The 16,650-nt window shown below is 40.4% G+C and overlaps 1 protein-coding gene across 5 annotated transcripts in view; it reads right to left on the reverse strand.

The window, feature by feature from the left end:
* tle2b (TLE family member 2, transcriptional corepressor b) overlaps positions 1–16,650 on the reverse strand; it is an 84,169-nt gene that overhangs the window by 38,584 nt on the left and 28,935 nt on the right. For all 5 annotated transcript variants that reach the window (XM_088425236.1, XM_088425234.1, XM_088425235.1 and 2 more), the window contains one exon: positions 13,165–13,209. In XM_088425236.1, the coding sequence (XP_088281362.1) occupies positions 13,165–13,209 (45 nt within the window). The remainder of the gene's footprint in view (positions 1–13,164; positions 13,210–16,650) is intronic.

Below are 16,650 nucleotides of genomic sequence, written 5' to 3' on the forward strand. Positions count from 1 at the left end.
TATACCTGTATGTGCCCTGTGATTGGCTGGCAACTATTACAGGATTTACCCCATCTCTTGCCAAAAGACATTTGGCATAAGCCCCAGTTTACACCAACCCAAATGAGGACAAGCGCTAAAGAAAATGGATGGATGGATTCTGTGTAAACATTGAAATTGGCTGTCCTTGAAAACAGAAGACCTACATTTTTAGCAGGAGTGCAACAGTGTGTGTGTGTGTGTGTGTGTGTGTGTGTGTGCGTGCGTGTGTGTGTGTGTGTATGCGTGTGCGCACGTGTGTGTGTATGTCTGTCTGTCTGTCTGTCTGTATGTATGTATGTATGTTAATAAGGGAAAAGAAGTATAGACACAAGTCTCCTTGATAAACCAGTGCAGCTCTGCCTCTGCCTGGTGAACAGGATACCTAGAATGATGCATTTGGCACTACATCAAATGGTGGTACAATACATACAATATCAGAGAGAGAGAGAGAAAGAGAGAGAAAAAAAACGGCATAGAGCAAAAAACTGGCATGCAAGGGCAACTTGCACCGAGCCTTCAGATGGAGCAAAAATCATAACAAATCCCATTGGTGTATTTATAGCATGGTTATGGCTATGGTTTCTGACACTTTCCGAGATTTCAAAGTTCACTCTCTTCTGTCTGTTTTTCAAGTATTGTTCAGATAGACGTGAGCACATCAGCCTTAGATTCTGTGGCCCATGGCTTGCCTGCTGACATTGGAGCAGTGCTGTAACAAGTCTTTCCATCCCCTTAAACAGGATCTGTTCTTGACATACCTGGAATACTGTCCACTCAGTGACTAAGGCGAGCTACTATCACCATTAATAACACCAAACTACTACAGCAGGTGTTCGCCAAAGCCAAGGAAATTCTATCTATTCCATGCCTTTGAATAACCCCATTTGAGAACCACTGGTGTAAATTGGCCTGGCAATGAAGCTTCTCAGACTGGACCTGCATTCTGGGGCTTTTTTTTGGGATTGGGTAGGGCTCAAAACAGAAACAGAATGTCCATTCGGGAGTCAATAGGATGGGAATGATGTGCTTAAAAAAACTGGATTGCATTGTAGGATCAAGTAAGTGTGAATTTGTGTTAGTAATTTTAGAATCATTGGGGTGTATTTAATATTAATATACGCAATTGTAAATATTTTTAGGGAGTTGGGTTTGCCATCCACAATATCACATTCATAAAAAGAACGGTGGATCACAGCACTGTTGAATTAATTGGGCATACATGTAATGTTTGCAATTTTAATGTTTTGCATGGGTGCAAAAAAAACACAAGCCCCATGCTCTTTTTTACGAGGCTGCGGTGTAAGTATCCCCTAAATTGTTGTGAGAATAGTCCCAATGTAAACACACAGTGAATCTTATCTAATCCCCCTGCTTGCACACTGAACCGCATTCGCCCTGTGTGAATAGTGAAAGGTCAATATTTGTAGCCAGTGATGCTCTAATCAGACACTGATTGGGTGTTTGAGGCTCACAGCAGTTCAATGACATCAGCTCCTTCTTCATCTCCACCTCTCCCTCTCATCCTTCCATTCTGTGGGTTCATGTTTAAATCTCTCAGTCTTTCTCCTTCACTTGCTCTGTTTTCCCTCAGAAGACTTGGACTTGCTCCTTACTCTCCCTCCCTGCCCTCTTTCTCGCGCTCTCTCATCTTTTCCCCCTCCCCTGCCTCGTTTTTCCCTCCCTCCTCTAGGCAGCATGCCAGCTCGTCTTCTATGGCATGACGCCAGCATCTCATCCTCCTGCCCCCCCCCCCCCCCCCCCCCCCCCCCACCCTCCCTTGCCTCTGATTGATGGCCCTGCTGTTATGGAGGGAGAAGAAGGGAAATAGGGAGGAAGGAAAAAACTGAAAAAGCCAAAAGACACGCACACATACACCAAAGAACTAACTATCACACACACACACACACTCAGCACGTATAAATACAGCTAAACACACAAAAAGAGGCGCACGCACACACAGCCAAGAAAGGCTGCACACAGAAAAGCAATCCAAACAGAGCAAAGAAGTGCACACATACAGTACAAAGAGTTGTGTGCAGAGCAAGCAAAGCCTCCCAGCATGAAAGCGACAAAAGCACACACCCTTGCTCACACACGTACACTGAAAGACAAGAATTATGGTGGAACTATGAGAAGACAGGCAGCCGACCGGGCAGGCCAAAGAAAGAACTAGAAAAGAAAAATGCTGCACACGATGCAAGTGCTTGAAAGAAGTTGAGCGTGTGATGAAGTTATTTCGTTTATGCCAGCATTGTGCGCCTTTGAAGAAGGATCACATGAATATCAAATTAACTGCCAAGACACCCCGGCCCCAAAAAACAACAAAAACCCCTACAAAAATGTTGTGGTTCGAACATGTGATTGGAAATTAGGTGTAATCACATAATTTACACCTAAATTGGTATTGAGTGAAAAAAGTCCTGAGGCAAAAAGATATTGCAACAACACCTGCATTATTTTTTATACACACACGCACACACACACACACACACACACACACGCAAAATCATAGCAGCATTGTCAAGGTATGGCTTGGATCATCTGAAATGGAAGCAATCTTCAGTCATCAGAAGTCTTCAGAATTAGGTTTTTTTTTTGGGGGGGGTTTTCTCATGACAGATGCTGATACACACTATACTGGATCCAGCCAATTTTCTCATGCAGAATGTAAGATTTACATCATGGAAGAGGCAGAATATAGAACATTAATTACATCATGGTGGTGTCATCAAGAACACCTATAAGAACGCTGACTTTCCCACATGGGTATGAAACCGCCACAGCTGAAGATGCCGCTAAAAATACACGCGTGTTGTACACACGGGGAATTTTTCTAGGGCATTCGAGTGTAAGACCCAAATGCTGTGGCGCTCCAGTGACGGCTGCAGTCTAACAAGCCTCTCTCTCCCCCTTTCTCTGGCTGTATTATAACTCCAGCTATTAGTCATAGCCGCACGATTCCAGCTCACTAGCTTACACAGGCAGCCTGCATTCGTGCCCCCTGCAAAGCAGTCTAATACGATACATTGTATGCGTTCAATGCATTGTATTTTTGTGTGCCCTTGGTGGTGCAAGATAAGGTCTGTTTAGCATTTTCTTCTACTTTTATTACAGTCATGGTCCACTGCTCATAGTTAAGATAGTTGGTTTCATAAATAGTAAAGTTAATCCAGATACGTACATTATACAACCCTGCTGAATATTCCTGCTGATGTTTAATTCTCTATATAGTAGAGCTTAAAACACCAGTTTTTTTTTGGTAGTCGATTCTAAGGTGGTTATACTGTAAGTATAGTCAACTATGATATCTGATATTTTTTTCAGTTTTCAACCATCTGTGGGCTCAATTGTTTGACTTTGCCTCTAAACAGAAGCACACTCTTCCCATACTCCCTGGGTGCACTCGCCCCACCATGGAAGACTTTCGGATAACTTCCCAGCTTTGCAGACAGTTGGAACTTATGGAACTTAAACAATTACTATACTACATAAATGGAAGAAAAAAAAAAAAAAAACAGCCATGAGTGTCCCTCACCTACTGCCCAGAGACAGGGATAGGCACCAGCAAGCCTGCAACCCTGGTGAGGATAAGCAGCTACAGAAAATTGATTGATGGTTGAAGTGTTCCTTGATTGGGCTAGTTTAACTCCTAAGAGTGGTTTTACTGATGAGTGGAATTAATGATTAATAAGTACATGAAAAGTCTTGACAACTGAATAAAAAATGATCACTCTTTATGCTAGTCATTTTTAAAAAGAAAACCTGCTAGCCAATATTGAGCATTATCACAGATTATTGTTTTTTCCCCTCCATCTTAATGATCAAACTGTAGCTGCTCCATTTTTTTCTCCGCCCAGTTCCATACAAATAAATAAAACAAATGTAGTTGATATCACTTTAAGTTGATGGCACTCCTCATGAGAGTTCCTGTTGACAGAAAGTTGGACACCCTGAACTGGTTGCCAGCCAATCGCAGGGCACACAGAGACTAACTAACAGTCACACACCCAATCACACCTAGGGACAATTTAGTGTGTCCAATACACCTGCCATGCATGTTCTTGGAGTGTGGGAGGAAGCTGGGGTGCCCGGAGAGAACCCATGCAGGCTCGGGGAGAACATGCAAACTCCATACGAGGGTTTGAACTGAACTGCGAGATGAACATCTACAACTAAATTCCTTGCAGTGACAAAGCCATTATATTAAAAGGCCAGCTAGGCGGGAATTCCACATTCTCTTCACTTAATTTTTCTCCTGTCATGTTTTTCACTTCCTTTTTTCTTTCTCCCGTTGCTTTGGCGCACCACGTTAATTTGTTTCACCTCGAAAGGGTTCCATCCTGCTCCATCACTCTATGCCTCATTATTCATCAATGAGCTCTTTTACACGCATGCGTGTGTGCGTGCGTGACAACGCACACACAGACTACAGAGAGATATGAAAGCTGCACACAACTAGAGCACACAGACGCCGCAACATGTGCAAAGAGAGTCGTCACACATCAGTGATCAGAGAGCGTGCAAATAAATGGCAGAAATACACGCAGTCATCTGACCGCTCGGGAGCTTAGTTGACCCACATAGGCAAGCTGGTGCTAATCTTGCTCTTTAAATACAAGCAGTTCAAAAAAACAATAACATAAACGAGGGATTATCAAGCGGCCGGACGACGGGATTGACATGGGGAGTGTGACCGAGGAGGAGAAAAACATAGAAAGAGCGAGAGAAAGTCCAATCCTATTATGAAGAGACGACTTGAGTTGAAATTGAAGGCGTCTCTCGCTCTCTCGTCGCTCTCTCTTTCCCCCATCTCGTCTCCCTTCCAATAAGATGAAAATTCAGGTCACAGCTCCAGCCAAATTCTGTACAATGCGCACACAGTCTTTAATGTGGAAAAACGTGCACAAAAAAGCAGGCATGGCTGAGTGACTCTGGACACACAAAGACACACAGTGGTGGGGAAATGAAAGTGGGGAGCAGGAAGGAAGGACAGCCAGCTGCTTGGTGTGTCCTCGGGAGCGCACACAGGAAAATGCCTGGCTGCAGAAAATCCTGACTGTCCTGTCCGGTTCTTCTGTGTGTTTGTGCAGCGTTGTGCGCTATATTTGTTGCACATTGAGCGCTCACAACGTTATGACCACTTGCACTACATAATGACATCCAATTAGAAATATTTGCTGGTGCGGCCACTTAAAAGTGCTTCTGTGTCAACCGTGAGTATGCGCACACATTGTGAGATATTTTTTATTTATGTATTTATTTTTAATCAGATTGGAGAGACATGTAGATGGGGGCTTTTCACAGACTCACAGCAGTGTTATCATGGTGTGATATATCCCAGAGATGACACAGTGGGCTATATTCCAGCCACGTTTGTGATGTTCAGTTGATATATTTTAGTGGACATATATTACCTAGACAAAGCAAGAGTCGTTCTTTTTTTTCAGTTGTAGTAATTCCATTTGATTAACAGTTGCCTGGTAAGCAAGTTATGGATTCAGCAGACACACTGAGAGCATTTGAAAATGCCTTGGCTTTTAATGATCTTGAAGCCTCAATTTGAATCATTCTGAGCTGCTTATAAAAAAAAAAAAACTGACCTTTTTGAGCCTTTGACCATGTTGGAATTTTCATTTCTCCCCTTAACACCCTCAAATTGCTATTTTCGGTGATTGATGCTTTTTGAGAATTTCTTGTTTGTTCTGCACTCTCAGCACTGGGCCCCGTCCAAGCAAACGGTTTGCGAGAGACACGATGACATCAGTGACTAGGCAGGCCGTCATTTGGCCTCTGCAAATGGCCCGTGCCGCTCGCTAATACTAAATACACACCCACATTAGCTGTGGCCGAATTTTGCTTACGGAAGTTTGGGGAGAAGAGATTTTGCACTGAGTTGGCCAAGTAAGCAACAAGTGTGTGTGTGTGTGTGTGTGTGTGTGTGTGTGTGGGGGGGGGGGGGGGGGGGGGGGGGGGGGCTGCTGGCTGCTCTAAAAACCACATCATCCTTCTCACTACACCTCAGATTTATATTGATTTATATTGCGGACTGGCGGGGGGGGGCTTTCTGTCGCAGTTGTACTTTTTGTCAACTTTTTTTTTTTTTTTTAATCGCGCGAGGAGAGGGGAGGGGAGGGGAGTGCAGCAAGCTTGCTGTGCACTTTACGGTAGATCCGGAAGGTCGAGCATTGCTGAGAACTTTCACTTTTCTGGAATGTGACAGAGCCAATACTTTCACCGACATCACCTTTATTCTTTGCGGCAATACTCGCCTGCCAAAAAAATAAAACTTTCAATGTCGCGATCAAGTGGCCGAGACCGTGCTAAATATTGTGCTGACAATGTGTTAGTTGGTCTTGTGTGTTTAAAATTGTTTTCCACTAAGGAAAAAAAAAAATCTGAATACTCAATTTTTGATTGAAATTTTCTGCATGATATCCTTACACCAAAATGACTTGATAGCTGCAGCTCTACTAGTCTGTTTTTCTTTTTATATATATATATATATATATATATATATATAATTTATGTACATTCCCCCCCCCCCCCCCCCCCCCAGACAGTATTCCCTGTCTAACACTTTGTACATTATTTTTCTACATTTTGTTCGGGAGGATCTACTGTACAGTTTAAAATCTAAACATCAAAAGACAAAATACAAGTCGATGATCGCTTTTGTGAGTTTAACAAACAGGTTAGGTTTGGAGTTATTTTTCCAGACAGAGCAAAAGTGAGATAACCCAATAATAATGTGAAGCATGTTCCCACCTGTTCCCACCTGTTCATCTGTCCTGAGGACATTTGTGGAGGTTTTACAAGGGCAGACAGAGAGAGTCAAAGAAAGGAATAAATAAAGAAATAAAATGGCTTTTGATGATAAATTACTACCAGATTGCGTTAGCCGAATTGGAACTGGTAACACTTTCTTGAATAAGCATGAGGAGAGCCAGCAGATCTTCACTTAATGTGTTATATTAAATCAGAACAAGTAACAACTTTACCACCTGTTGGATATTTTATCAAGCATTTGGAATGGTCTCAGATTGAGATCATCACCAAGAAAAAAAAAACGTCTTCTAAATTGTCCTCTTTTTTTGTTGCAAGCAATAAAGTAAAATAACTGTTGACAGAAAAAATATTGCCACAGTAATCAGGATGACAGCTTCGGTCAAATTACACTGCTCGAAAATTGTATGCATTTGCACTTAGTCAGGGTACTTGAAATATATTCACTGTTAATTACAACCTTGTATATATAAAAGAGAGCATCTCACGTGCTGACGTGTTATCACTTTGCTGTGATACAAAGGAAGTTGACGGTGGTTAGGTGATAAGGGGCTTAACATTTTACTCTTGACGACTCAAAATCCCAAAGACTCAGTATTCCTAAAACCATGGCACGGATTTCAAGGTACCAAATGAGACTCTCCTCCTTGAGTTTGGTTTCATCAGCATGTCTTATAAAGGTAAATGAGAACTTAAAACAAGCAAACGGCCGATTATAGTTAAATGAAGTTCTCGAAAGAGAAATAGAATATGTGAAAAAGCTGTGTTTTCAAATACAAAGGACAGTCACAAGGTAAGCGAATGTGTTATAAAATTAACTGACATTTTTCATATTTAGTTCCCTGGATTTAACAAATTAGTTTATAATCGGCCGGCAGATTTTGTTTTTTAAAGTCCGATGCCGAAATTTGCCAATATGCCTAACAGTGGTGGCAATAATCATCCATCATCTGTACTGAGTTCATTAATAATCTCTAGTTGTTGACCGTCTAATTTTTGCTCCAACTGACCAGGTGGGGGCGCCCTACTCAGCGTAGGTCCAAAGCTTCTGATGACAGGAAGGAAATATATCTCATGCCCCGTCTTACCGCTTGTTCTTTTTTTCCCAGGCTGCACTGCAGCAAGCCATGAGCACTGTGGACTGCTCCGGCAATGCCTTCCATCTCATTCATGCATTCATCACACTCCTCAAGGCGGAACAACACCCACAGCCTGGCCGTTGGAGCAACTCACTGAGCTACAATATACTGTAATGTTTGAATTTCAAAGTCTGAGCACGTAAAAGGAGGCGGGGGGCACAAGAAATGACTTGTCTGTGACATCTATAGTCTCACTTGTATATAAGTGAGACAGACAATGTAGCATGCCGAGTATCCTTTGCCTTCACCTAGAATCTACTGTGAAAAAGAGAAGATGAGGAAGCGAGAACACCGAGTGAGAGCATGGGGGATTTTACAGCGCAATTAATGCTGGAACATGCAATGGCCACGCCGCTTATGATGATGATGATGATGATGATGAGCACGAGGACGACAGAGAGCGATAACAGGATGTTAAGAGGAAGCTGGAAGCGGCAGAATAGGAGGAGGAGAGGAAATAAGAGCAGATTCTGTTAAATCTATTCATGATTCATTATTTCTCAGCGCGGCTCCTTGATGTCTCTCTTTGGGCCCCCTCCGTTCCTCCACCCTCCACTGCTTTCTTTGAGCTTCATCTCATTTCATCTCTTCTCAGAGGTCTTTATCAATCGCCTCTTAATCTCCATCCTTCCTGTTTATGCTTCTCTCTTTCATCCTTTCAATTTATCTCAATCCTTTACACAATTCTTCAGTATCATCTTTATTTTGCCGGACACACTGGGGAACTACAAAGTTTGCTTTTTTTCCATCTGGCGCTTACGCAAAATACAGAGACCTCTGCTCGTGACCACCCCGGCATTTGTGTCTTGAGCTTATTAATGCATAGGCCGTACTTAATTTTGCGTTTCATTGATTTGTGGTCTAGAAGTATTTTTTACCTGGCCGCCCATTCGTCCATGCATCCATCCATCCATCCGATTTCTGTACGACTTATCGTCACTAGGTTAACTGTAATTTTATTTGAATACAAATAAAATAAAATAAATATAATACAAATAAAATACATTTTGTTTTAATACAAATAAAATACAATTACATTACAATCGTTAAGGGATTTACAAGAAGTCCAAATATTCACAATAGGCCGATAACAGATTATCACGTTATGATAACCTTGTGCAAAAACATCAAAGTATTAAATTTACATCTCTGAACACAATCTATTTTGTTGTTAAACAAAATATTGAATATCCATCCATCTTCTATAGCTCCTCATCCCCACAATTGTCGCTGGCGTGCTGGTGCCTATCCCAGCCGTCTTTGAGCGCTAGAAAATGGATGCATGTAATTTTATAGAAAAAGGTAATGATTCCACAAGAAAACATTGTTTGAGGAAAAAAAAATCAGACTCATCATCAAAATGTTCTTGGCGGGTTTTTTCAGGTGACTAGTTTTTTTTTTTTTGCTGTGGTCCCACTTTACCGACAACCACGGCAGATGAATTGAGTGATAAAGAGGTGTCTTTTTTGTTGTCTAATTTTTGCTAATATAGAGTTGCCTGCAGTTTCCGATCATTTCATGTGAGTCTGTGGAAGGGAAAAATCCCCATTTGTCAGTGATTTATGTTAAATCAGTAATATCCTTCAAAAAGTGTCCACACCTTATTTTTTTCAGCTGTGGCGTTTTTCCGAGATTTATCATCACTTCAAAAACACACAAATCAAAGCCAGATTTTAAAAAATGGTCCTAACCTACTCAATTTGGCAATAAGAGGAACTCACTACAGTACGTGACTGTTTCAACCATGAAGCTTTTTGTGTTTTTTCTTGATGTGGTTTTGTCAAAAATTTTGACCTTGTTGATTTTCTTCTTATATTTCCTCTATTGAGAGTCTCATCCCCTTGTGTTTCTCAGTCAATACTCGTGTCTGGTGTCAGCTTTTGGAATCAATGCGACCCATCCATCTGTCATCGTTGCCTGTGTTTTGCTTTACAACAATTTTATCATGAAAAATAATTAACGGCTTTCCCGTTTTCAAACATGGCTCATGTCATTGGCTACAGACCAGAAGAAATTCTTTTTCGTGGCAATTAAGCGAAGCACGAGGAACTTCAAAGACCAGACTCAAATGGAAATACAGCGTGTGATGGACATCTTTATGGTTTCCACCCTTTTGTTCATGGACATACATACTGCAAACACAACTATATTAAACACGAAACTGACTGAAGCAAGCTATGTCACGACGCTGTTCATTTGTTTACATGAAGGAAGCTCTGGCCACTACAGAAAGAAAATTAATCCATTATAAATGTCACCATCCATCCATTTTCTATAGCTGCTTATCCTCACTAGTATTGCAGGAGCCTTTCTCAACTGTCTCCAGACAATAGGCGGACACCCTGAATTGGTAGCCAGCCAATTACAGGGCACACATAGACAAACAACCATTCACACTCACAAATACACCTAACTGTTTTTCTTGAAGGAAGAAGTTATGAAATACCTTTTGAGTAATCTCATACTCTAATAATGTAATGTAAATACATACAATGCAATGTTTTGATTGCTTCTCAACATTCTCGAGACATTTACCTACTACGGATGACACATCACATATGCGACAAAATAGTCTGCGAAATGGTAGCGCTGCAACGGCAAAATTTCCACTTTTATGTTCGTTTATTTAGGATGAAATGTAAATTACATGAGTTATGAGAAGAAGATGAAAAAATTATCGCGATTGTCATAGCAAAGCCAGTCTCACTGCCCAGTAATACAAGCAGTGCGTAATTGAGTGACGTGTAAGTCCTGCAATGTCAGTGTTACTTTTTACATTGAGAAAATAAAACTCAAAACAGAACCATGTTTAATCATCAATATATCATCAATTTTTTTCAATCATTTTTATATTACGAATTTAAATTCCTAATATTTGAGTAAGTAAATAGTTACAATTACAATGACAATGACTACAGCCAGACTTAATAGAATAAATAAACCAGCATTATTTGCTGCTGAAAACGTTTTAAAAATTCCACCAGATACGTGTTCATCCACACATTTTCAATTGTAGCACATCAGCATGCTAGCATTAGCCATTTAAGGACGAAGAACAAGAAAAAGTAGAGGAAGAAGAAGACTACAATTGTTTATTTACAAATTTTAGCTCGTTAGCGTGCCAGCATTAGCCGACCTGTATACTATAGTAACCCTGATAAGATGCGCCTGTCATCACAGACAGGAAATGTTTTTCAAGTGGTCGCGTAAATCCTAATCATTCGGCCTAGCAACCTCATTTCAACAGATTCTGAAAGTGGAGAAGCTGGACTTTCCATGAATCCCATACTATGTGGAGTTTGGTTGAGTATCAGTGGATCATTTGCGGGTTTTTTGGAATGTATGCAGTGTTGTCAGTGTATGTAGGATTTTGATGTTGTAAATCATTTTTGTACAGTTCTGAGTTCAGTTTTTACAGTGTTTTTGCGGTCTCAATTTGTGTTGTTACGTTGTATATATTCATCTTTTTCTTCCATCGTTCGGCTTTTTTTTTTGCCATCGTTTGAATTTTTTGTAAATAATTGAGAAAAAACTGAGAATGCTAGGAGATCCACCAGGAAGAGGAAACTCCCATGGAAATTTGTAGAAGATTCACCAGAGAACACAGGAAGAGACATGAGATGAAAGCATTATACAGGCCTGCCCCATCAGCATTATCAAGGGTTACCTCAGTAGCTGCGAAAGGCAAGAATAATCTTCCTGGATAATCCATAATGCGACAATTGACTCTTTTCTGCCATTACTTTTTCGGTGTGACCACTGACCAGTACGTCACAACATGTCTGTTGAGCTCCTCTGCAAAAATTTGCGTTATCCAGTTAAAATTCGTGCTTCTGTGTCTCCAACAGATTGACGATAACAATTTGACCTGGAGGGGAAAAATCGTGGACCGACAGTGACAGAAGGAGGCGGGGCACTGACAACTGACGACTATCCGAGCAGCAAAAAACAAAAAACAAAACAAAGATGCCTATTTGGGATATATAAACGTTTCTTGTCACATAAGAAACACCAAATCCCAATTCATCTTTTAATTGACAGAAATAGATTAACTCAAATTTTCCATTGCAATAATTTGACATTAGAAAAAAAAAACAGCACCATTTGGCAGCTGATGCCTCAAGAAAAGAGGAGCCTAATGGGAAAGTTGTTTGGGGGTTGAGGCCAAAGAACCATTTTTCCCGATATCATCTGTTGAGACATCAAACTACCGCTGGTTTCTTCTTCCTTTCTTGTTCTTCCTTAAACTGTTCAAATCTCAGATGTGATGTCTTTGCATGCTAGTGGAATCCACTTTCAAGTGGTCATTTAACACTACCCTATAGTTTTGGGAAAAAGGCATTTAAAAATGAATGTGCTAAAACTTAAAACACATTTTTCTCAAAACTAGGGTTAACAACTTTGCCACATTCAAATTGACTGTAATTTTTTTCTTAGAATTAATAGTTAATGTATGTAGGGAATTAAGTGTAGAATTAGAAGTGTGTGCGCTATCAAGAAAGTGTGGCCTCAGATGTGCTCTGGCTCGTTAGGTAAGCCCCACTTTGTCTTTGATGGGAGGAGAGGTGTTATTTTTTTTAACTATGTTGCCTCGGTAGTTTTAATAGAGTTTGAAATACTGCTGCATTTAAGCGGGTGTTTCGCAGCGTGCTGCAAGGATTTAGACGGAAAGCCAATGTTTAGATGTTGGCCCGCTATAATTACCTTAACTGACAAATGACACCGTGATTACGGGTTAATAGCTGAGTGTGGGAGCTCTCGTTTGACTGCATTAGAATTTTACAAACACAGAACTGCTTTTCGAACCTCGGGCATCCTAGAATATTACGCCGCTGCGATTCTCTTACTTGTACCATTAAACCAATTGCGGCAATCACGACATTGTAAATTGTGTTAATGATTTTTAAGGTGACTTCTCGTTCATTTATGTTGAAACGAAACCATGCGCTAATTACATCAGGCTTTATTTGGTTAAAAATGCGTTAGCTAATTTGCTGACCTTGTTTAAACATATGGAGGCGTATGAGTCATTGACAGAACAAAAATAGCTCAAATAAACACTCACCTACACAAAATGACAAAGTGGCAATTGTTGTTTGAGTGTGTAAAATAAAAACAATTACCTCCTTCCGCCTACTCTGTAAATGCCCACACATACAGACACACAAAATGTTCTGCTCCACGGAGCAGTGAAAAAGAAAAAAAAATGTTTTCTCCTTACCTGTTTGTGCATCTCAATGTTAAGTCCGTAGGACATTTCGTAGTACTGTGGAGACAAACACAAATGACACAGATTCATCAGACTTTTTTTTTTCTAGGGCAAGGCACCATCACTCTGTTGCTGCGCAAAACCCAGAAATATGAGCGAAGCCTTGCTCACCCTCTCAGAATCTGGTTAAGCTACCAAGTCACGTATAGCAAAAGTTAGTGAACAGTAGATGACCCCCCTTAAAATGCTCATTAATCCTTATATTAACTTATTGAATCCCAAAGACATCATTTACATATTTTAAGAGACCAGGCATTCAATGCCAGGTACTTATTTACTGTAGATGTTTTTTTTTTTCGTGTGTTTGGCTTAAAGAGGTTCTAAAAATGGCTGGTTCTAAATGAATCAAGTTCTAAAGTAATCAATTAATTTAGGTAATTCCATACTAAATTGATCGCTTTAGGGAATTAAGTACAAGATGAATCAATCACCTCTTTTAATTAAGTACAAAAGTAATTGATTAGGTACAAAGGAACAAAGGCGAGGTTCACACCGCATCCTGAAGTGACCCAATTCTAATTTTGTTGCCCCGATCCGACTTCTATCTGATCTTTTGATAGCAATGTGGACGACACACATACAATTTCTTCAAATGCGACCCAGGTGGTTTGCGAGGCGTATTATGTCTGTCTGTCTCTCTCGCACGCTCTCCTGCTGGCACTGCACAAAAATGTCAAAATGCCATGGCAAAAAAACCTCACCCTTCACCTTCTCAATGCAATTTACTGCTTAAATTTAACAGATAGAAAATATTTTGGCTTCTGCATGACAGCCATTTCAACAATGCCAGGTACCTCCGTAAACACTAGCATTAAGCACGTGTGCTGTATGTGATGTCACAGTGCCACCAACACGCATGTGGGACATTTTTGGGTTGTTTAACTTCCACGGCCGCATTTATTTGGAAAAAGGAACAATCAAAAAAAATTAAGGTTCAGAAAAAAATTGGAACTGACGATTAAGCCCTACAGGGTGAACCTAGCCTAAATAATTATTCTAGGTACTGTAGTGCTAAGGTACTTGATTACTCTAGGCACTAAAGAATGATCACTTTAAGAACCAAAGTACCTAAAGTAATTACTTTATTACTTTATTACTTAATTATCTAAACTACGTAAAAATACGTCTTTACGATCGAATGAGTTACATTGAAATTTATTTGTATGAATTTAATTTGTCACTCAATTACGCAGTGCTTGTAAGGCTGGATGCCCCTGCTATTACTATCGCATCGCATCGTGGTTGCAACAGAAACTGTCTACCATGGTCATCCTGCCCATACTGTATGTCAATCCCAGTAAACATACTGTAACACGGTTCGCGCACGACGACTAAATACCTCCCGCCCGCGTCACTCATTGCATGCGCTCATTGCCCAAATGTATGCTTCCCTCGCCCGTGCGGATGCGAACATAATGCGCAGTGATAGGGCCGATGGAGAGACGATGGCACGCAGCCAGCGAGGATCCATCACCGTGACAAAGTCAGCCTCCGCTACAGGATGAACAATGCCTGACTGATGAGAGCGACATGTGACTCGCTGCCATTCCTCCTCGCCTCAGAAGCCCTCTCCTCCTTATTTCCATTCTGCTACTCAGCAGGGTCTATTGAAGCCAATCTGTGGGCTTTCATTCTTTTCAAGCAATATGAGATTTTCAATCTATTCCAGAAAGAATTTATTACCAGATAAAATGTGTCAAGTTGAAAATGGAACACTGGTTGAAATATAACCTAAATCGAAGGTGTCAAACGTACGGCCCGCAGACAGTAATCCAGTATGCAAGAGGATTTTGTAAAGAATGAAAAAAGTTAATCGGACCGAACCCGTTCGTTCGCTGTCCAAAATTACTGCACAAAATGTTTTACTTTTTCAAGCAATGCCGCGGTGAGCACTGCAATTTACAAGCGGAGGTGATCAGTTGCCACACTTGAGCAAACAAGCTTGCTGATCGCTTCAGCGACTGAAAGTGGAACATGACACCCGGGTTTAACATTAGCATTAGCATCTAGCTTTGTCGTGCTACTACTCGGTGCAGGTAAAATTCTTTGATCGCCCTGAAGTGATCAAAATGGGCGGGTCATTAGCAGATATTCAGTGTTGATCCATGTTGTATTACAAAAAAATCAGTCTTTACAGCTGTTTACAGCTCAGCAGTTAGCACACAGTGCTTCCGCATTTAGCATTTGGCATCCTCAACTAAAATGAGACACAGCATCACAATTTTATTTTGTTTAATTAATGATAACCCTAACCCTATTTATTTTCCTTCCACTGTATTGATGGTATTAGTCTTTCATTGTATTTATTTATTTATTTTATTCTTTTTCATGTGTTCTGTATAATATATCTATTTTATGATTAGACGTTAACAAAAAAATCTATATTGGGATACATCCGCCACTGAATATATATATATATATATATATATATATATATATATATATATATATATATATATATATATATATATATATATATATATATATATATATTACATATATATTTACATAATTTTTCGGTCAGGTGGAAAGAGCAGGGGGATCATTCATAGTTCATTTATTTGTGCATATGATCACTATCGTAGAAGATAATGGGTGAAATTGGCTGTCTCCCTGAACAAACTCTTGTTTAGGTTTTAGATAGTTGACATTTGCTTTGGTCTCTATTTCGTTGCTTCTGTCACTCAAGCTAATTATGGTTTCCTTTTTTTATATATCTCTCCTTACTGCATACATCTCTTGAGTCATCATCCTCAGGTGTTTTCTTTTTTCGTCCACAGCACTCCGTCATCTTCCGTTTCCTTCCCTGGCGTTGAACGTCTTCTCTCTCATCTTTCCCGAGTGCTGTTGCGTCCTTAAGTCTCTGTTCCTGTCACTTTAGTCGAGACGCTTGCACAAAAATCCAATGCAAACCATCCCAGGATCTCCTTCTCATATGGAAACACACACTCCACACATCACACCTGACAACTCAAAGCTATTAAAGCTCCCCCTTAGTCACATCAACATAAAAGGCATGTGACGTCTCACTTTGTACAGTCGCTTTCACCCTGGCGCCATCGATCATCATCTTCTCCTTCACCTTGCCATCATTACCGCCACCTCTCTCTTTAACTCAATTCCTGTCTGTCTATGCTTATTAATTCTCTCTCCGTCTACTTCGTCAGCCTCTTCACTTGTACCATTATGCTACGTTCAACTCTCACTCGGGCCATCTTGCCAGGCGTGCTTTCATCTATACATCTGTCCGTTTTATGCTAGGGAAAGCTAGGGATGAAATGATTCATTGAATAACTGGAATGATTCTATCACAAAAATACAGAGGGGAATCTCAGCACCAGTTTGTGTAAAAAACATCAAAAATCATAATGGCAGAATGCCACGAGATACTAGTACATAGAAGACAGAATATGTCATAGCTTTAGATCATCAACACAT

This window comes from Hippichthys cyanospilos, chromosome 10, assembly GCF_059441005.1.
Source record: "Hippichthys cyanospilos isolate Australia breed blue-spotted pipefish chromosome 10, RoL_Hcya_1.0, whole genome shotgun sequence".
NCBI lineage: Eukaryota > Metazoa > Chordata > Actinopteri > Syngnathiformes > Syngnathidae > Hippichthys > Hippichthys cyanospilos.